General features: G+C 33.8%; 3 protein-coding genes and 1 long non-coding RNA gene across 7 annotated transcripts; 1 reads left to right on the top strand and 3 right to left on the bottom strand.

Moving 5' to 3' along the window:
• Nucleotides 1-35: 35 nt before the first annotated feature.
• LOC146943202 (protein LATERAL BRANCHING OXIDOREDUCTASE 1-like) lies at nt 36-4,811 on the bottom strand. Its single transcript, XM_085757309.1, has 4 exons — nt 4,500-4,811; nt 1,794-2,041; nt 1,104-1,431; nt 36-481 (listed from the first exon to the last, which is right to left on the bottom strand). Exons 1-4 carry the CDS (start codon nt 4,761-4,763, stop codon nt 245-247), a joined length of 1,077 nt encoding a protein of 358 aa, XP_085613435.1. The 5' UTR covers nt 4,764-4,811; the 3' UTR covers nt 36-244.
• A 2,038-nt stretch (nt 4,812-6,849) lies between these two features.
• Nucleotides 6,850-11,156, top strand: LOC146943201 (uncharacterized). The gene is made up of 3 exons (XR_015032980.1): nt 6,850-7,032; nt 7,134-7,185; nt 11,052-11,156. It is a non-coding gene; the product is annotated as an uncharacterized LOC146943201 (long non-coding RNA).
• LOC146943200 (uncharacterized) lies at nt 8,350-12,390 on the bottom strand. Its single transcript, XM_085757307.1, has 4 exons — nt 12,280-12,390; nt 10,580-10,802; nt 10,200-10,292; nt 8,350-9,260 (listed from the first exon to the last, which is right to left on the bottom strand). Exons 2-4 carry the CDS (start codon nt 10,714-10,716, stop codon nt 8,693-8,695), a joined length of 798 nt encoding a protein of 265 aa, XP_085613433.1. The 5' UTR covers nt 10,717-10,802; nt 12,280-12,390; the 3' UTR covers nt 8,350-8,692.
• A 4,539-nt stretch (nt 12,391-16,929) lies between these two features.
• LOC146943199 (uncharacterized) lies at nt 16,930-21,460 on the bottom strand. 4 transcript variants are annotated; one of them, XM_085757305.1, is made up of 4 exons: nt 20,403-21,460; nt 19,818-20,309; nt 19,235-19,327; nt 16,930-17,672 (listed from the first exon to the last, which is right to left on the bottom strand). In XM_085757305.1, exons 2-4 carry the CDS (start codon nt 19,967-19,969, stop codon nt 17,114-17,116), a joined length of 804 nt encoding a protein of 267 aa, XP_085613431.1. In that variant the 5' UTR covers nt 19,970-20,309; nt 20,403-21,460; the 3' UTR covers nt 16,930-17,113. The 4 variants fall into 4 exon arrangements, with proteins under 4 accessions (XP_085613431.1, XP_085613432.1, XP_085613430.1 ...); XM_085757306.1 differs by having other exon boundaries at nt 19,818-20,305; XM_085757304.1 differs by having other exon boundaries at nt 19,818-20,149; nt 21,349-21,460.
• Between the last annotated feature and the right edge of the window lie 765 nt (nt 21,461-22,225).

Here is a 22,225-nt window from a genome sequence, read left to right as displayed (position 1 = left end):
AGTAGTAATATTGAAACAAATCAAACTATAAGGTATTTTGTTAAGTTGGGATCTTAATTATTATCATGTTCCTTTAAAGGATTTATGTTTTTGGCTTTTAATTAAACTATTATACAAATAAACATTTATTTCATCTAAAGTAGCAGCCATAGCTCAGAATTTTCACAATACACATTTTATTTCATTTTCATTCTCATTCTCTTCCATTTCACAAAGTTCCGAGAAGTCTTGTACATAACTATGATTAAATTTTGGAAGCTTCAATTGGCCTTTTTCCCTGTTGGTAATATTGAAAATATAAATCAACATAGTTTTTCACTGGTCTGTATAATATTGGCTTTGTCCCGTCCACTAGTCTGTCGACTGGTTTAATCTCTTGTTCTGAATCTGGGATGCAGAACATTGCTACTGTGAGCCTTTCCTTTTCTTCATTTATCACTACTCTGTGTACTGGACTCTGGAAAATTCCATTGCTCATTATCTGTGTAACACATTCAAGTTCAACAGGTTGTGTCAATCCTATCAGTTATATATCATAGATATAAGCTTTGGTGTGGTACTAAATCTATAGACAAGCTTGCTATTTGTCATATTGTGTGTGGATGAATGAAATAGTAAGATCGTCATATCTAAGATGCCCAACATTTAGTTGATGTAGGTTTTTCATATTTGCAGGTGTTCAATATTTAGTTGATGTAAATTTGAATTAAAACATGCACACCGATTCTTCTACTTTTGCCGTGAACATATGCAAATACCACAAAAAAGTGAAAATAACAATCTCGTGAAAACTTAATCACATCATAGATTTCTAAAACAAGTTCTGATGTAGAAACATTAATCACGATAGTATCAGAGATGAAGGAAATATCAGCCGTGAACATATGCAAATACCACAAAAAAGTGAAAATAACAATCTCGTGAAAACTTAATCACATCATAGATTTCTAAAACAAGTTCTGATGTAGAAACATTAATCACGATAGTATCAGAGATGAAGGAAATATCAGTTGAAGTGAAGATAAAAACAGAAAACACGGAAGTAAAAACAAAAAGTTTAAACAAACAAAGATAAAGAACTTAGTTAGTAGTTAATTACCAACCTCTATTTGATCACCAACATTAATCACGAGAGCATCAGGGATTATTGGAACTTTAAACCACTGATTATCTTTTAGGACTTGAAGGCCTTCTACCTCTTTATCTTGCAGCAAAAAAGTTATAGATGATCCATCAGCATGTGGCTTTACGCCTAGAACATGATCAGGCATAGGACATGGAGGGTAGTAATTGATTCTCATAAACATTGTAGCTCTCTCTCCACATTCCTTTAGGAAGCAATCCTCTTCCAAGTTCAGTGATTTTGCTATGGCTCTTAAAATTACCTCATATAACTGCCTTAAACTTTCAGTATATTGTTCTATAGTATTCCTGCATTGAACATGAAATATATAGTTCGTGTAATAGAGAAAATAATTGTGTAACGGTCATGGTTTACAATCTTCTTTCAAATATCTAAGAGTTTGAACTCGGAATCAAAAAATAGTGAAGACCAATGACAAAAAATTGTACGTTTGCAAGGATTAAAAACAAAAAAAAAATGTTTTACAGAGACTAAAAACAAAATTAGTAGATTTGTAGGGACTAAAAAGATATTTAAATGCTTACAGTGTATGAATATCGAAGACAGCAAAACCTTTCGGTGGAGTTATTAAATAAAGTATTAGTTACTTCATGTCAATTAAAAGAATATTCATTGTTAATGGGAACTTAGTGGAGGTAAGAATTTATACCTGAAATCATTGGGTTTTTGGGGCCAAAGTTTGAAATTCCTCCGATCTTCCGGATGTACCTTAAGATATACTCTATCAGTCCAATCAAGCTTTTGATTTTCTGATAATATTACATCATTTCCATATCCTTCAATACCGTTTGGCTCCCTTGCATATTTTTGCTTTTCTTCCTTTGGAAGTTCAAAGAATTGCTTTGAAATTTCCCTCACTTTGTCAAGAGACAAGCTTGTCATACCATGGTTTATTGCCTGAATCACACAAAATAATTAGGAACCTCATTGGAACTCAGCCACCAATATGTACCAGAAAAAAATTATTTGAGAGTAGCATTCTTGGGTTTGTGAAAAGGCCATATCTAATATTTACATTCAACTTCGTGGTTTGAATCATTATAGAACTACTTGAGTATCCAAATAACAGATTATACCGTATTCTCTAATTTAAATCACTAAATCATAACAGGCGGCCGCCTTTTTATGATCTGGGTTGTGGTTCCGCTTCAAACCGGCGTCGCTGCCCGTGTTTTGTTGTTGGATTTCGTCTTCCTCTAGATTTATGTTTGTGTTGTTGCTTGTTTCTTGGTGAGGATGTTTTGGCGGCGTAGTGATGCAGTGATGGTGGTGGTGTTGCGCGGTGGTGATGCAGTGGTGGTGGAGGCTATTCAATTGTGGTGGGGGTGGTGATGCGTGGTGGTGGTGAAGTGTGGTGGGGGTGATGATGTGTGCTGGTGGTTGGTGTTTTAAGTGAGGAGGTGGGTGCTTGTTGGGGTGATTTCCTTTAGATGCAACCTCTGTTACACGGGTCCATGTTCGTTGTCACTAGCTCTTGTTTGTGCTTTTTGGGTGGTTTAGGTGTTTACAGAGTTTGGAGGGTGCATGTCACGCTGTGTTGAGCATTTTCCTTTTGATTTGTTTGTTGTTTAAACTTCGCATGCCATGTCTTTCGTCTTACATATTGTGTGCTGGTTTTCGGTGGGCCGATTCATTTGGCTTCGAGATCGGGAGTCGGGGTCTAGCTGCAATCTTTGTTTGACTTGATTTGGTTTTTTCTCTGGTGTACCGGGGGCGAGGGGTGCCCTGCTAATTTGGTATTATAGTCTGGTGGACCGATCATTTTTGATTCGAGATCGGGAGTCAGTTCTTTGACTCAAGTTGGTTTTTGGGCTTTGTGTTGTGCTCTTTCGGTGGTTCAGAGGTCGCGAGGTTTGTGATAGCTGCATGATCCTTCTTCGGTTAGGTGCTCTTCGAAATGTGGCCCAGCTTGGGTGTTGGGGTCTGGGAGTTTTATTTTGAGGGTGTTCTTTGTGGGTGAGTAGTGACAATGGGCGGTGGTGTATATCGTGTTTACAGTGCTTTTTTTTTTTTTTTGGAGTTTGTTTTAGGTGGTGATGTGTTTTGGAGGGTTTATCTTCAGGGGTGTTTTTAGGTGGTTATGGTGTACCGTCTATATGCGGCACCATTTGTATCTTGTTTCGTCCATACATTGCGTCTTGCGGGGATGACGTTTAATAATATTTGCCGATTAAAAAAAAAATATCATAACAGGACAGATAAAATATACAAAGTGGACATTAGTTATAAGGTTAAGACGCATGAGGGCTGCAGCTGCATTATTGTGCTTCTCTAATACAACTATACTTAGGGCCTGTTTGGTTCAGCTTCTGCCCAGCCAAAAGCAATTCTCTACAGTGCCAAAAACAATTCTAGCCAAAAACGTGTTTGGTTTGGCTTTTCAGAATTGCTTTTATCCTCCAAAAGCAATTCTCTATGAAGCTACAAATACTAGCTTCTAACTTTTATAGAATCAATTATAAACAGTAAATTTTATATTTTATTATTACAACCTATTATTTTCCTTTATTGCCCTTTATCAATTCTCCTTCTTTATCAATTCTCCTTTAGTTATGTCTATTTTAGTAATTATACATTCAAAAGCAATTCTACATAATTGTATCCAAACATAAATAAGTTTGTTTAATCAATTCTACATAATTGCATCCAAACATAAATCAATTCTCTCATAATCAATCCTGTCAGAATCAATTCTATCAGAATCAATTCTGTCAGAATCAATTATATTTAAAGCTGAACCAAACACACACTTAGAGGATCAATGTTTATTATAGAGTAATGATATTTTGACATCCATTTGATGACAACTTTGTTGACAACCTCGTTTTTCTCACTTCTTATTGGTAAAAAACAATGGAGAGAGAAAAAGGAAGAGAGGGGATAACAACATCATGTGAGTATGAGAGAGAAAGTTGTCCAAAAGTTGTCAAAAAATGGTTGTCAAAATATCATTTCTCTTATTATATTTTCTTGTTAAAATGACAATAATGATTATTCTAAAACTTTATTTGATGGGATCCTGATTGCATCAAAACTTAATAAAAGTAATAAAATCTACTTTAAATCTAGACTGTCCGATCGGCTAAAAATGCACCCACCAAGAACTGCTTGCAGTCCAAACCGTATTCAAGGGGATTTGAACTCGGTATCTTAAGCTCAAACTCTTACCACTGAGCTGATACCTCGTAAACAACAAACAAACTATCTTAGTGTCTCTTCTCACGAAGTTAGATCCGATCATAATTACAATCCTGATACTATCTTCTAAGTTAAGAGGAATACTTAACTGAAATAAAAGTATATATAATTAAATAGAAAATATTAGCAGTTGGTATTAAAATACAGAAAAGTTGACCTGAAACAATCCCCAAGAAGAGAGAGCAGAGTGGAGTTTATGAAGTTCCTGCTGTGCTGTAGATGGAGAAATGAGTTTGGCAATGTCAACAACTGGAATATGAAGATCTGATTGTGAAGGAAGAAGAGCATCACGAAATCCAACACCACCTAATTCATTGTAGATATAATTATTTGGTGGTAGATTTTCAGAATCCAACGACAGTTCTTGAACTGATTTACAACCGATTATATCAACCTCTGCCGAACCCACCGATTCTGCCATCTTTCTAAAACTGATGATGATGATGAACAATTTACATACAGAGAGGTCAAAGTGTCTTTACCACGTACCGTGTATATATATATTTTTTCTTTTCCAAATAGGCGGCTCTTAATTATGTGTCATTTTTACAAGAAACAGTATTTTTTTTTTTTTTTTGGTTTATTGACTACCTAGCTTATTTCGTCTACAAGATCCAATGCATTTTTTATACACTATGAAGCATGACGTTGATATCGCTAATAATTTAAGAAAATCAAATAATTCAGTATAATTGTATATGTTAATGTCAACACAACACTTGTTTGACACCGAACACGCATAATATGAAGAGTGTTTATAATTACAAATTATACATAAAAGTGAATTGACTTGATGAAGTATTATCTTTCTTATTGATCATTCTAACAAAATTCAAACTTTTTTTTCTGTTGAAAGTTAAACATTTTTTTAAATAATAAATACTATGGAATTTGTTTCATACAAAAATTATGTATTTTGATTTGGGTTTGTTAGAACTTCTTTTGATTCCTTAAATAATATTATAAGAGTATTTGTTAGCATTTTCTTTATTTTATTTATCTTGTTAGATGACTTATTTTCATACTATGCATTCATAAATATTAACTTTATTTGTCCCTATGAACATAGTTCAGTTGGCAGAGACATTCATTGTTATATGTAGGTGTCGGGGTTCGAACCTCAGACACTCCACTTATTCATTTTGAAAAATATGAATTCTAGCCACTAGGCTACCTGACAAAAAAATATATTAATTTTATTTAATGTAAAGGGACAATGACTCCTTAAATAAAATTTTGGATTTGACCTTTGTGGAAGAGAAAAATATAATTGAGAGAAGATATATCCATTAAATATTTGTTTAGTTCAGAAATCAAGAGAGAAGAGATTTTAGTGGAGGGATGAGAAGGAATAAGAGATATATTTAAAAATATATGGTACTTGGTTGGATGAGATGAGGGAAGAGATCTTCGTTGAAAAAAAGTATGAAATTAATTTTTCACCGTATTAAATTAAATGGTATTTATCCCCGTGAGCATAGCTAAGTTAGTAGGGATATCACATATTATATGCAGGGGCCGGGGTTCGAACCCCGGACACCCACTTCTCCACAATTAAATTGTGTGAGTTCTAGCCACTAGGCTACTTGACAAAAAAAAAAAATTAAATGGTATTTAAGTCTAAATTTTGTATAATACTCTCCCTTTCAAAAAAAAAATTATTCGAGTGAATCTAAATTAAATGGAACATTTGAAATTTAAAATGTTTCTCCTTTCCTGTCCCTTCACTCTTTTTACAAGGAGAAAGTTAAGTTGAGACTTGTCTTTTGCTAAAAGTCAGTAGCAATGTTTGAGGAGAAACCCTAAACTCTAAGTTGAGGCATGAGTTGCATATTGTTTGGACACTCCTTGGATACTTTTAAATTTAATGTGAATGGCTCTCATTTTGGGTTGTGGCTCAACTAACTCTTTCGGATGTGAGAAATGTGCTCTATGATCACTTAGACCGTTATATTTCTCGCTTTCACTGTTTTTTTTTTTATCCTTCAAATGTCATTACGACTTAGATGTGGGGACTTTGAATTTTAAAATAAAATTAACAGTTATTTTTTGTATTCACATTAATTATAATGTAGATTTAAATTTAAATATGAAAAAGAAATAATTTCTTTTTTACGTTAAAAAGAAAAGGAAAAAAATTGTTAAAGGTAAATTTGTCTAAAAAAGACCCGGTCAAAATGAGAATTTAACTTAGTTAACTTTAGAATATCATTTGTGTAATGATGATATGAACTAATTTCATATTCATCCGTAGAGAGATGACAAAATAAGCTAGCCTATTAGGGACAGCCTAGGAAAACTCGTATAGCATATGATTGAAAAATGTTTGATGAACATACATATTACTAGTATTTACATCTTGAGAGAGAAAAAAATAAGAGAGAGGTGTGATTGAAAAACAGAGATAGAGATAAATGAAATATAAAATAAATGTGTGTGATTATGAAGTGTCTAAGCATCTTTATTTTTTTCGTATGATTTGAACCTCAAAATTTTAGATGGGAGTTTTTCACTTAACTAGAGTAGTAACATAGAGAAAGAGATGTGATGAAAGAATGTCGACACTATCGCGCTCATTTGTTTTATATCATTGCAAAAATGTCACCACAAAAGCAACTAACTCTTCTTCTCCTACTTCTATGTAGCATCCAACTATGGTTTTTTCATTCACATGTTCTTTATTTTTCAAGGTTCGTTCCCCATTTCATTCTTTTTCACTTTGTTTCATTGAACTGCTTCCAATGCATACAATCCACAATCATTTTTTGTTTCTTTTATTTATTATTCTCAGGATCTTTGCTCACTCCTCCAGCACCTCGTTGGAAAAACTCTCCTCTTCTATGGTAATTCTCAGAACCAAATTCTCATCCACTGCATTAATTTGTGTTGTTTTCTTTTATCTCTATTTTGTGAGCCTAAGATCCTTACAATATTTTTGTAGAAAGGTTCATATCACAGTGATCTTAGTTAGAACCTTTAACTTGCTCAACTACTTCGATGGTTTAGTACCTTGAAATGAGTTTGTATCCGATTTAGTGAACAAGGTAGTACTGTTGATTCAAAATGTAATTAATCAGATAGTATCATAATTTTTTAAGGAAGAAGCAATGTAAACCAAACAATGATTTTCTAAACCGAACCACAAATGCACCTAATTTTACATATAAAATTTATATACAGTTAAAACTCTATAAATTAATAATGTCAGGACCGGAGAAATTTATTAATTTAGAGAGTTATTAATTTATCGATAAATTAATAATTATTAATTTAAAGAGTTTTTAAGTAATTATACTGTACATACCAAACAAAAAGGCAAATTAGTCTATGCCTCTTAGAATTACGTTGCAGCGAACCTTGGAACTCAACGTAAATTAGTAACTACTGTGTTCATATGCATTGGAAATCAATAATGACTTTTGAAGTGCAGTAAATGTAAACAAGAGGAACAAATGTGTTCAATGTATTCTTAATATTTTTTTCAGTTTCTATGAATTATTAATTTATGATTTTCTTGGGACCGAAAATTATAAAGGGATCTCCCGAAAAATTATTATCTTATTATTTTATCGAGTTTTTCAATTTTTTACATTGGCCCAAGTCGGGACCGGACAAATTATTATTTTAGAGAGTTTATTAATTTACCGAGTATTAAATTAAAGAGTTTCTACTGTAACACAAGCCATATATATTGGCCACCATAAAAATCCAAAGGAATTCGCCAGTGTAAGTGGTGACTGGTGGCAGGTGACTTGGCCACATATCCGATTCTAGCATCTTAATTTTCTTAAAAAGTTTCCGAGCACATGCAAGAAAGTCAACAAATTTGTTGAACCGGTCACTAAATCATGGGGTAAAACCACAGGTAGATGATGTAATGTCATGTTCAATTGCACAAGCAATCTAGATATATGACCATACCGACAAGGGTTCAGTTCCCAAATGAACGGTTTCGATTGGCCGGTCTGATCCGTTTTTTAAAACATCGTATATAACATTGAGAAATGTGGCAAAAATTGAGAGAATTCATTTTCCATATAAGCTTACTAACATTATGTCAAATCCATCCCCAATCATTAAAAAAAGGTGCCCTGTATCTAGAAATTAAAAAGCTTATAAGGTAGCAGAATGCATAGTAATACTACACCACTTACAAGTTCAAAAAGTGTAAAGCGATAAAAAAGCTTATGGCCAATACATTGGCATCATCATCCTTGACTCCTTGTCGTGACTTCACCAGGTTCAAAGAGCAATAAAGCAAACACATACATTACCAAGATTCAAAATCAGTCCTCAACAAGATAACCATGAAAAACCACCATATAACTGTAACCCACAACTTGTCACCCATTAGTACCTCCTACTAGGGTAGCGATCCACAAAACGACCTGAAGGGCACTCATATGCCAAGTGACCACGACCTCCACAATTATGACAAATCATCAAGGGCCCCATGCAGTCCCGACTCATGTGACCAAATTGCTGGCAGTTCCTGCACACGACATCACGGTAACCACCACCAGCAGCAACACCACCACCAGCACCACGGAAGCTGCCTCTGCCTCTGTGGTCTCCAATAACGTCGGATTTTGGACATTGTCTAGCCAAGTGTCCAGAAACATTGCACACATTGCAAATTGGGTCATTTGGACAATCACGTGCCAAGTGCCCTGTTTTCCTACAATTATTGCAAGCCTTCTCGTTGGTACATTCAACAGCAATGTGGCCCTGCTTATAGCAATTATGGCACAACCTTAGGTCCCCTGGAGGCAGTGATGGAGCTGAGCACTCCCTAGCACGGTGGCCAGTTTTACCACAGGTGTGGCAAATGCCCTCATTTGGACAATTGCTGGCCATGTGGCCAGATTCTTTGCAATTCCAGCACACGGATTTCGTGGAGCATTCAGAAGCAATGTGCCTAATTAAACATAAAAGGAAAAAGAAAAAAAAAAAAATCACAAAAACTAGCAAATCGAGCCACGACACTTGTCAGCAAATATTAGATAGTTAACAATTTGACATAGCTGAAAATGATCATATAAGAGAAAATGACAACATAAAGAGGCTTAGACATGACTAAATCTGTCACTTAAAGCAGTTTCTGTTACATTTTAGTCAAACGAGGAATCAATATTTGCCATCAGAATCAATAGGAAAACGGCCTTCGTCCATAAAATCAAATGAAGATTGTAAAGGTGCAATTATTTATTGAAGTGAATCAAGGCAAATCATGTGATTTGTTTTTTTCCAATCTTTTCGGACAACTCATCTGATGTCTCTTGAAGGTCTGCAACCTTCAATGACATGTTTATAAAGCAATTATTCAACAACGACATAAAATGAAAATAAAACCATAATCTAGGAACAAAAGCAAAACCATATTATTTGAGAACGGAAAAAAAATAAAAATGAGCAAAAGGTGAATATAATATGTGAATTCCTAAAATCAACCACCGTCCAATTAAGAAGCAAGAAACCTAAGCACCAACGGTACAAGATAACACAATTGAATTGGAAGTACATCCTAAGGTGACATCATGGACATGCAAGCAAGGTTCGTCAAGAGAAAAAATCTTCAGAAGAAATGTAAGGTATGTCCATGCTGACTGGTACCAAAATCTAAGAAAATCTATCTAGGAAAATCTATGAAAGAAAATGTAAGTAAAGTTCACAAGGGAATGGCCACGATGAATCTGTTAAAAACTTCCAATATCAACTTTAATTATGCAAGGACCAAATTAAAGAGTTGGCACAAAGACCAACTTGCATCCCTCGCCCCGATAAATAATTTACTTAAGCAAGCAAAACATCAGAGAATAACATTCTCAGTTAAAAAAACAGAGACGGAATTCCATACCCTGGAAGACCACAATTGTGGCAAACCGCAACATTAGGGCATTCTCTAGCATAATGACCAGGCCTCTTGCAGTTCTTGCACAAATTGTCTCGGCTGACAAAAAAAAACAAATTATGGTTACCGCTGTGAGAAATGCACACATATTCAAAATGTCAAATGGCTCGATAAAAAGAACTTATCAGAGCAGCAGGCAGAGTATGAAGATATCATATCATAAAAAGAGTAAATGAATGGGCTAAAGGATTTACAAACAGCACTATGAACATTTAAAGCCTCTTCTAGCACAGCACTGTTTCATTCTTCTCCAGCCATCCTAATTCCTAACCAGTACATTTGAGTAGGTAAAGAGAATGGCAAATAAATAGTTCGAAAAAAAAAACCTGAAACCCCGACTTGAATCTCTCCTGTAAGGAGCATCGCGATAGGAATGTCGATCAGAGCGAATCTTACGGATTCCTGGGCTACGACTTCTGCTCCTGCTCCTGCTTCGGCTCCGGCTGCGGCTGTCTGAACTCATTTTCAAATTTTTTCTTTCTTAACTTCTTTCACCACTGATCAGCAACCACCTCCACCACAACATACACAATCAGCCACTGCCTCCTCCTGTCCACATCACAACCACATCCAAGATCATCCTTAAACCAATCCAAACCCCCACCTCCCCTTCAAAATATAAAAACCAAAATTCCAACAGTATAGAACATGAAATTTCAACATGCAACCCATCTCGCATCAATCATGTCACCGTTCTCAGGACCCAAAACTTGACAGCAAGTCTCCATGTCACATTCTTCATAACATTCATGTATTTTTCAAAAACTAATAATATTCCCAATATAACATGAACTCTAGGTATGGAAAAACATTGGAAAGAATATCACTCCACCTTTTGATCAATCAAGCTAACCAGAAGGACTGTATGCTAAGCATAAGGTAAAATACAGATTCACTCCCGTAGAAATTGATTTGAAGACATAACTTTCAGAAATTCATTTTTCTTTAGTGCAAGAAAAACTGAGAAATATATGGCAATATCTATTTTGCATCTTAAACTGTTCAAAACTATCCTAGATGATCTGATTTGTTTCCTTGATTAATTAGGATCTTTGTAATCATTAGGCATATCATAACATGTAAATAGGAAGAAAAAAAAGTCAGATTTATTGCATTAACCCTATATAAATTAAACTCAGTTGTGTAGTCAAGACATACTGTTTAAGCATCTATTGTCTATTGTCTGTAATCTGTATTTTCTCTATATTGCATTTAAGAAATATCCTCCTCCTTGAACTATGTTAGACCATTCGGTTACCAAGCTCTCAAATGTGTGGCTTGATGGTTCTTTCTTCTTTGAATTTTGAGTTGTTGTTCGAACGCTATGCCCTTCAAACATTCTTTTTCTAATTTTGGATCACATGGAAAACAAAGAAGTTTGTATTGCCGGTCATAGCAAGAACCATCATCAGGTTAAGCAGTATTGTCTCCGTCTCATGGCGTTGAATGATGAAACCTTGACATCAAATTTGCTTCTACATGCTCCCAAGCACTGTCAATGTTCATTCTAGTCACTTCTCATCTATTAGTCAAACACCACGTACAAGTGTGTCCTGACCTTTGCCGTTTATCATTTTCCTTGACCACCGTAACGAGGTCGTTAGGATCTATTGGGTTAAGTTTTGCGTTGTTCTAAGCTCAAATATGATACTATTCAGCTTTATTTAATTTTTTTTTCCTCTTTGGTGCCTATCGTGCAATTAATTTATCGCTAATGGATCATATTAGTGGCTTCTATTGTCGAAAACCATAACTACATAGCTAAAAATCCGTCACGTAGCAACCTTAATATACCTAGAATTGATGTCAGATTTTGAATCGGATCACTGTGAAGACCCAAGCACAGAGACAATTCAAACGTGTAGGTAAAACGAAACCCTAGAATTAGAAATATGAAGGCGAACTTATACAAATTCGAACCTAAATAAACATAACCCTAACTGTAATTAACATTGATCCAAATAGAGAGTCGCATGAGAATGAAAAAAAAACCGATTAATTAAAGAAATTGGTTAGAAGAAAGAACCTTATTTCGCCTTCCACAGCTTCGTCGGAGTTGAAATGAACGGAAACAAGGCAAATAGATCTAATCTAACGTGTTATCTAGAGGACTATCAAGCAATTTCTTTCACACTACACTACTCATGAAATTTTTTTTTTTCTGCCCCTATAACAAAAAAAAATGATATATCTGCCCCTAGTTGAAAATTATTGTTGTAAATGCCCTTGTTCTTCAATTCAAATGGCGAGCATCCCATTTTTTCAACCCTTCTCTGCAAGCTTGCAGGCTTTCTCAGACTTTATCTGTGTGTTTGTAATTTCATTTGGCGAGCATGTATATTTAAGGCATTTAATTTTTTTTTTCCATGCTTGATTTTTGAATTGGCGAGCATGCCATGCTTGGGTTTTTTTATTTAATTTTTTTTTTCCATGCTTGATTTTTGAAATGGCGAGCATGCCATTCTTGTTTTTTTTTTAGTATTTTTTTTTGCTTGTTTCATTTGGTGTTGGTGGTGATAATGAGGTTCAGCGTACTATGCTTGAAATTGTGAATCAGCTTGATGGGTTTGATGCTCGAGGAAATATCAAAGTTTTGATGGCAACAAACAGGTTGGTTGATTTTACTACTATTTGGTTTTTCTTTTGTTCTCTATTTTACTGTAGATGTTATTTTGGAAGTGTCTCTCACTCTCAATATTCACTGTTATTTTTTATTATCATTAATGTTGCACTCCAAAGTTCTTTTTTACCTCAATGTCTGGCCCCATCCTCCTTCGATAAAGAGATAAAATCAAGTTTGCAATGCTAGTTTGCAACTTCATGTTTTGAAAGGCAAATAGACACGCCAAATGAAACAAGCAAAAAAAAATACTAAAAAAAAAACAAGAATGGCATGCTCGCCATTTCAAAAATCAAGCATGGAAAAAAAAAATTAAATAAAAAAACCCAAGCATGGCATGCTCGCCAATTCAAAAATCAAGCATGGAAAAAAAAAATTAAATGCCTTAAATATACATGCTCGCCAAATTCGCCAAATGAAATTACAAACACACAGATAAAGTCTGAGAAAGTCTGAGAAAGCCTGCAAGCTTGCAGAGAAGGGTTGAAAAAATGGGATGCTCGCCATTTGAATTGAAGAACAAGGGCATTTACAACAATAATTTTCAACTAGGGGCAGATATATCATTTTTTTTTGTTATAGGGGCAGAAAAAAAAAATTTCCATCGCTACGTCTCGACAAGAGAAAGTTTTTATTTAATAAATAAGGGAAATGTTAACCGGTGCCCCGGGCATTGGTTAAGGAAACAAATATAGTAACATCGCGTTGGAACTTGTGCAATCAACTCATTAAAAGTTTAAAAAAATATTACTTTTAATTTTAAACTTTCTTTTTTTGGGTTCCTTAACCAGTGCTCCGGGGGCACCGGTTAACAAGACCCAATCAATAAATGATGTATTTATAGATCAAATACATTATTTATTAAAGGGTTAATTATGTTTTTGGTCCCTACAAAATTGCGACCTTGTAAGTTTAGTCCTTACTTAATTTTAATAGCATTTTTAATGCCTACAAAAAAATTCTGCACTCAATATTAGTCCTTACTCAATCCAAATTTGTTTAATTTATGCTTAAACTCTTAAGTTTTTCAACAATTTTTTACAGGCGTGTTAAGAACGTTATTAAAAGGTCCTCCGAAAAAAATATCGCAAAAATTTGATTTCTACGTCCATATTTTGGTTACTTATATCTTAAACTTTTGTCGTTTTAAAAAATTCATATTTAATTTATTTCATGTTAAAAAATTATAGATTTTAGTAAATGAACCTTTCATAGTGTTCTAAACTTGTATAAAAAGAATCGTTAAAAAATTTAAGAGTTTAAGGATAATTAAACAAAATTTATTTTAGCAGGGGCTAAAATTATAAGTAAATTTTTTTTTGCAGGGATTAAAAATGCTATTAAAATTAAATAAGGACTAAACTTACAAGGTCGCAATTTTGTAGGGACCAAAAACATAATTAACCCTTTATTAAATGGTCTCGTGAGTTTATCTCACTTGGTATGGACAATGCATAAAATATGCAAGGTCCGGGTTCAAACCTCGGTCACCACAAAAAAAAAATGGTTTTGTTAACGGATGTTTCCGAGCACTTTTTAAAGATTCAAAAAATAATAAATTATTTTATAAAAAAATCAAATATTTTGATTTTCGATGCATAAATTACACATATTTCCATGAAAAATTACCATTTAAAGGTCGTAAAGAGTGTCTCGAAGACACTTGTTGACATTTCCCTTTATTAAATGCATTTAAAATATAAACTTTATTTATCTTATAATAAAGATCGTAGTAATTATTTTTTTCAAAAAAAAAAAATCAAAGTAATGTGTTTGTTTGAGTAGATTTGTTTGTTTTTTGAAATGTGGAAAATGCAAACACAGAGACTAATATAATGCAAAATTCTTGAAACTTGTATAGTCAAACTTTTTATTGAAAAATTTATACTTTTATTTTTCTTGATTAACGAGGCATTAATTAGCATGATCTTTGAAATATTTGAGGAGAATTAAGAGAGAAATAATAAAGTGACGTGCAAAGAGAAATTAGTTATTTTTTATGGGGCTATTGCTTGCTATGTGGTGGATGCTTCACATAATTTTAAGGGTAAATATGGGTCAAGTGGAATTGAACTGAGTTGGAATATAAATTGGTTTAACTCTATTCGAGTTTAAACTTTTTGTGTTTGAGTTTGACTCACTAGTTATGAACAACTCGGTTCATTTCTTCGGATTACATAATTCATAAATCAAAAACTTTTAATTATCAAGTTGAGTTTCAAAAAATGTTTGGGTTGACTCGATTGTTTATATATTGAAGTTTGAAGGTGGAGGAGTATTTGTCTATATTTTCAAATCAAATTCAATTCATTTGATTTATGAAGCAAGTTCAACAAATCAATTATTGAGTCGAATTTCAAAAAATGTTTGAGTTAACGCAATTGATTGTCATGCCTAATTTCAACCTTTAATTTATGGGAAAATTACACTCACCTCCCCTGAGGTATTCTTAATTCTTAAATGACACTAATATCCCCTCTAGTTTTTAACTTGACATTAACCACCCTTTCCATTTAACACCATTACTCTCTGTTAGATAACTTCTCCATTTCAATCTTCATCACGTTCTCTGCATTATGATTTCTTTGGCATCTCCTTTTACCCAATTTCCTCTTCAATCTCTTCCCTTTCAAACCTCAAAATCATAACACCCCAAACCAATTCATTATCGGTCTGATTCCGTTTGTATAACTAACTCAAATCCTTGGAATCTTTTCACACAATTCCCTATCTGGGTCTCACCCAAACACCATGAATTCTCTCACAAACAATCCAGAGCTGATGAGTTTCTATAAACTAACAAGTTCAATCCCAAAACTACCACTCAATTTTATAGAATTTAGAAAGTTGTGTCCAATTTTCCTATATGTCTCCCTTAAGGCTAATATAATTTTGAAATTGAGTTTCTATTTCTTCTTGCTCTTCCTGGAGTTTGTAGCTCCCTAGGTGTGGATTTCGGAAAGTGGCATAATTTTTTTTTTTGGTTTTGCTGTTGAAGGTTTTGTAGAATATTGGGCTGAGAAATATGAATTGTATCTCTTCACATTCGACACAAAACATTGATCAGGTGTAAACCAAATAAAGGAGATAATTATCGGCTAGCAAATTAATGCTTAATTAAAATAAAATTTCCATGAATACAAATGCAACAGTGGAAGAAGATTTCCCATCAGAATGAACAAGAGAGAATGTGAGTGGGAGGATGAGTGAAACTTGAGGAGTTATTTAACGGAGACCAACAGTGTTAGATAGAAAGGGAGGTATTTGTCTATTTAAACAACAAATAAGGGAGGTTAGTGTTAAGTTAAAAACTAGAGGGGGTGTAAGTGTCATTTACGAATATCTTAGGGGAGGTGAATGTAATTTGCCCTTAATTTATTTATCTACACACTTAAGTTTGGATTATTTTAATTTTATCAAAGGTAATTAAAAAAAACATTAAGTTTTATGACATTTTAAATTTACAACCCTTAATTTATTTATCTGCACACTTAAATTTACAACCTTTGATTTATTTTATCAAAGGTAATTTAAAAAAACATTAAGTTTTATGACATTTTAAGTTTGGATTATTTTAATTTTATCAAAGGTAATTTTAGGAAAAAAACGTTAAGTTTTATGACATTTTAAATTTAAAAAATTGTAATAAACGTCATTATAAAATAAAATAACACCTGTCAAAAAGAATATACACGCACACATGATATTTTCTTTACTTTAATTAATCGTGTCTAAAAGAAACTTTATTATTTCATAAAATTTCTGTCAACATGATACAAGACATGCTCAATCATGGTTTGGATATCTCATCACCACATCAAGCATAGGCCTAATTCATTAGTGTTTCCTTTTTTTACGGCAAAATGAATAGTATAGTATTAGATAAAATGAGAGAAGTACAAATATTACACGATATTATGTCAACTATAGCCTTAATACTCCCTCCGGCCCTATATCTAAGCACCCTTTTATTAGAGAAAAATGGTGTTTACATATAGGGACGGAGGGAGTAATTAGGTAGCAAAATGCATACAATACAATAACATAACACGCCTCTTGCAGGTAGCGAACGCTTTATTCCTAGAACAAGAACAATCATCAATGCGGCCAATAGACACGTCTCTCTAACAAGTATAAAAAAGAATAAAGCCAAAACACACACATTATCAAGACTCAACAATCTGTCCTTGGAGAAACTTATAGAAAACAACCATATAATTGAACCAGAATTCGTATTCCATCAGTATCTCCTACTAGGGTAGCGATCCACAAAACGACCTGAAGGGCACTCATATGCCTGGTGACCACGACCTCCACAGTTGTGACAAATCATTAATGGGCCACCCATGCAATCACGGCTCATATGACCAAATTGCTGACAGCTCCTGCACACAACATCACGAAAACCACCATCTCGGTAACCACCACGAAGGCTGCCTCCACCACCACGGTCTCCAATAACGTTGGATTTTGGACACTGCCTAGCCACATGTCCAGAAACATTGCACAAGTTGCAAATGGGATCATTTGGACAATCACGAGCCAAGTGCCCTGTTTTCCTACAGTTATTGCAAGCCTTCTCATTGGTACATTCAACAGCAATATGGCCCTGCTTATAACAGTTGTTGCACAATCTTAAGTCCCCTGGAGGCTTTTGAGGAACTGTGCACTCCCTAGCACGGTGTCCAGCTTTACCACAGGTGTGGCAAATGCCCTCATTTGGACAACTGCTTGCCATGTGACCAGGTTCTTTACAATTCCAGCACAGCGATTTTGTGGAGCATTCTGAAGCAATGTGCCTGATTAATCATAAAAAAAACCATCATAAAAACTAGCCAATCAAGCCATAACACTTGTAAGCAAATTTCAGATAGCTAACAATTTGAGAGAGCTGACTTCTGATTGCAAACAAAAAGTAAGCCATAATTCAATTTTTTACTTCAAATTTGGAAATTGTATAATTCAAACAACCTATATTTCAAACTTTAATTCATCAAAAAGCTAACAAAATGAAGAAAAAAGTGTCGACAATAGAATGATCATGAAAGAAAAAATGCCACCAAAAAGAAAATGTTAAATATGTTTTTTTTTTTTTTTGGTTGGTAGACGAAATGGCAAAGCCATTATAAACTCACACACACAAGTGGAGGTGCCGGGGTTCGAACCCCGGTCATGACGTCCGGCCTAACAATTTCGGCATTTTGCCAGTTGAGCTAGGACGTCTAGACATGTTAAATATGTTTTTAATTCCTGTAAAATTTACATATATTCTTTTCGTTCCCTGTATGCACTTTGTAGTCTCTACAAATTACAAAACTGCAAACTTTTAGTCCCTCTTGAGTCTTGAGGGACTAAAAATGCAATTTTATAATTTGTAAGGACTGAAAAATATGTGCAGGGACTAAAAATAAAACTTGAGGTATTTATAGGGACTAAAAATATATTTAATCCAAAAGATAATGAAAAAATTTAGTTTAGACAAATCCACATTGGCTACATAAAGCAGTTGTCGTTACATTCCTGTAAAAGGTGGAAACTAACAGTCTGCCATCAGAATCAATAAAGAAAGCAACCTAAGTACATGCCACTAATATAGTAATTGCAGCATCAGTTCGCATAGAAGTAACACCAAATAGTCCACAGTTATTCAACATGATTGTAGAGGTGCAATTAAATATTTCTTTTGGGTGTAAACCAATAGGTCTCCTACTATTGGAAGGATTCTTGTTTAAGGATTTTTCTTTTCTTTTGAAAGAGGAAGGATTCTTGTTTAAGGAATTGTTGGGCACTATATGTGAGCACCTCATACTAATTGTTTTCTCAATTTTTTCAGGAAAAATAACATTTGAAACTTGAAAGTCTGACAATATACTTTATAGCAATTCTTCAACACTAGCCTCTTGCCATCCAATAAAAGAAAAAGAAGAGTACAAGAAGAAGGACAAACTATAATCTAAGAACAAAAACAATATTATTTGAGCACGAAAAGAAAGAAAAAAAAAACATAGAATTGGTAGAAGATCTCAATTGGTGACAGTCCAGACATGAAAGCATGATTCCCAGAGAGGAAAATACTTCAGAAGAAATGTAATTAATGTATGTACAAGATAACTGGTATCCAAATCTAAGAAAGAAAATGTAACTGAAATTAAAATTGGAACAGATAAAATAAATCTATAAATAACTTCAAGCTGTAATTATGAAAGGACCAAACTTCGCAAAAAGGCAAAATTCCACCCTCCTCCAATCATTTCCTACATCATGTTTCACCACGTGAAACCAAACTATTATAGTTCAGAGCAAGCAAACCATCGAATAATTAAATGCACAACTCAAAAGAAACGGAAAATGAATACCATACCCAGGGAGGCTACAATTGTGGCAAACTGCAACATTTGGGCATTCTCTAGCATAATGACCAGGCCTCTTGCAATTCTTACACAAATTGTCTTGGCTGACAAAATAAAAACAAAGGGAAATGTTAACTTGTGCCCTTGGGGCACAAATTTAAAAACTAAACATAGAAACTTTTTCTTGGGAACTGTACATTCATTGTATTAAAAGTTTAAAATTTTATATTTTCAATGCAAAAGTTATAATTTAATTCCATTTTTAGTTTCTTAACTTGTGCCCTAAGGGCACAAGTTAACATGACCCAAAAACAAATTATTGTTACTGCCGTGAGAAACGCGCACAAATTCATAATGCAAAATGGCTGAGTGCAGTGTAACCCCATTTTGGTAATTATGTAGCTAATAAACCAAAATTAATCACAATTCACAACAGCTTGAAGGGTAAAAGGATATCATATCATAAGAACTATATGAATGCGCTGAAGGCTTTACAAACAGCATAATAAAGATTTGCAGCCTCCATTAACAGACAGACAACAGTTACAATCTTCTCCAGCTGCAGAAAAGAAAACAGAAAATAAAAATAAAAACCTGAAACCCCGACGTGAATCTCTCCTGTAAGGTGCATCGCGATGGGAAAATCGCTCAGAGCGAATCCTACGATCCACTGGGCTCCTGCTCCTACTTCTGTCCATTGGGCTCCTGCTCCGGCTCCTACTTCGGCTGCGGCTGACTGAACTCATTTTCAAAATTTTCCCAACTTCTACCACAACTGATCAGCAAAACCACCTCCACCAAAACAAACACCACTAGCCACTGCCTCCTCCTGTCCACATTACACAACCACATCCAATATCATCCTATAAGCCAAGCCAATCCAAACGAACAACCTCCCCTTCAAAATATAAAAACCAAAATTCCAACTGCATAGAACATGAAAATTCAACAATAACCCATCTCACATCAATTATATCACTGAGTACTGAGTACTGACTGTACTTAGCACCCATCTCAGTCACATTCTTCACAATAATCATGTACTTCTCAAAAATAATAATATTTCCAACATATGATCCACTCTAGCTTTGAGAAAACAAAAGAAAAAATATCACTCCACCCATTAAACAATTAAGCCAACCAGGTAGACTGGATGCATAAGGTGAAATAATGGCTCACATTGAGAGTAATCTGGAGGCATGGCTTTGGGGAATTATATATTTCAAGGGGATTGAAAGTTTAAATAAAGAAAATGACCACCGGAAAAGATAGGAGATAGACATGGGGTGAATGGGCGATTGCAGCTACATCTTGCCATTGGAAATGAGAGATGCCTCTTGAACAGACTTCTGATCGTAATTGAGGACTTTATTGAACTTACATTCAACAAAATGCTAACATAGCCATTTGCACGGACTGAACTTTCTTAATTGGAGAAAATAATTTACCTACATCTATTGCACACAAAAGCCATTCTTCTTTCTCTTAATTTTAACTGAAATATGCTGCTGTATGCTGAATAGCTATGTTTTAAGTAAAAATAAGGCTAGCTGGAAAGAAAAATTAAGAGCATACATTATAGTAGTATGGTCCTTGACCACAATTTGGAATTGTTTTCACAAATAAAAATAAAAAAATAGATGAGAAAATTTAATAGCACAAAATTGATGTTTCATAAGAGCATTCAAATGGCAATACAAATTAAAATTGATGTGTTTAAAGTGAATAATGCACAAATCCTGCAGTTTAGAAGAGTACAACACAAATACACTCAGATTTTAAAAGAGACGCGTAAATTAGATGCATGATAAAAACCCAGTTCTAATGCAATTAACAGGACACATCCAAATTAACTGTCCTTGAATAATTATGGTATAGCTCCTAATTATAACTATAACTTATTCACAGAACAGAATTGTAAGCAAAAACATTCATTTTCTATATAGCAGTAACCAATGAATCTGGCATCAAACATACACAAATTAAAAACCAGAATTTGAATCAAAACAACCAAGAACGGCGACAGTGTAGAAATCATCATCAAAACCAAACCCTAACTAATAAGAAATTCGCATCGGAATTAAAGAAACAAACATCAATGAAAAAATAAGAAGGAAGAGAGAACCTTATTTCAGCAGCAGCAGCTACCAACGAAGTTCAATTCAATTGATATAATTAACGTGCGATTTGGTTCGGACCAGAAGGCAGTTGTACGCGATTTATCTCCGTTTTTTTATGGATGCTATCGGTTTTTTTTTTTAAAAATAAAATTTCAATGCTAGTTTTACACCGTCGTTTAAATAAAAATCATTTTAAATAATATTAAATAGGTTAATTAAATAAGCAGTTTCTACCTGATATTCTTAATTTTGTTTTTAATCCCTACAAAATAAAATTACACTTTTTAATCCTTGTGACGTTTTCTTTTAACATTTTAAGGATAAAAAATGTTAGATGCAAAAATTTGCAAAAATTTTACAACACTAAAAATGCAATTCTAAATATTTATAGAACAATTTACTTAATTAACCCTGTTTAAATTCACCACATTTTAAAGGTGCATTAGCTAGCCTCAAACTCTAATCTTCTCGATTCAATCTTTTACCACTAAACCAAACATTTTTATATCTTACTTAAAAAAAAAATTAGATGAGCTTGATCCCAAGAGGTCATCGAAGTCATAGAACACATTAAGGCTTTTTTTTTTTTGAGGGAAGAACACATTAAGGCTTAAAGGGCATTTACAAAGGTGTTCAATCGTTAACGTCGTTATATTTCAAGGATCTTATATCTTATTTAGGTCGTTTACCTTCTTTATTTTCAATTCAAATCCTTTATCTCTTAATGCGTACACACATTAGTCCTTTTTTTATTAAAAAATTTGAGCTGGATTGCTACACGAGATCATTAGCAATAAACTTATTTATAAAAAAAATCATTAAAAAGAAACCCAAACAAATTAACCCTTTAAATCTTCATCTTTGTTTTAATCTTCAATCTTC

This window comes from Medicago sativa, chromosome 3, assembly GCF_051527215.1.
Source record: "Medicago sativa cultivar Bolivia chromosome 3, Bolivia_mono, whole genome shotgun sequence".
Taxonomy (NCBI): Eukaryota; Viridiplantae; Streptophyta; class Magnoliopsida; order Fabales; family Fabaceae; genus Medicago; species Medicago sativa.
This window is presented reverse-complemented; position numbering and strand designations above follow the sequence as displayed.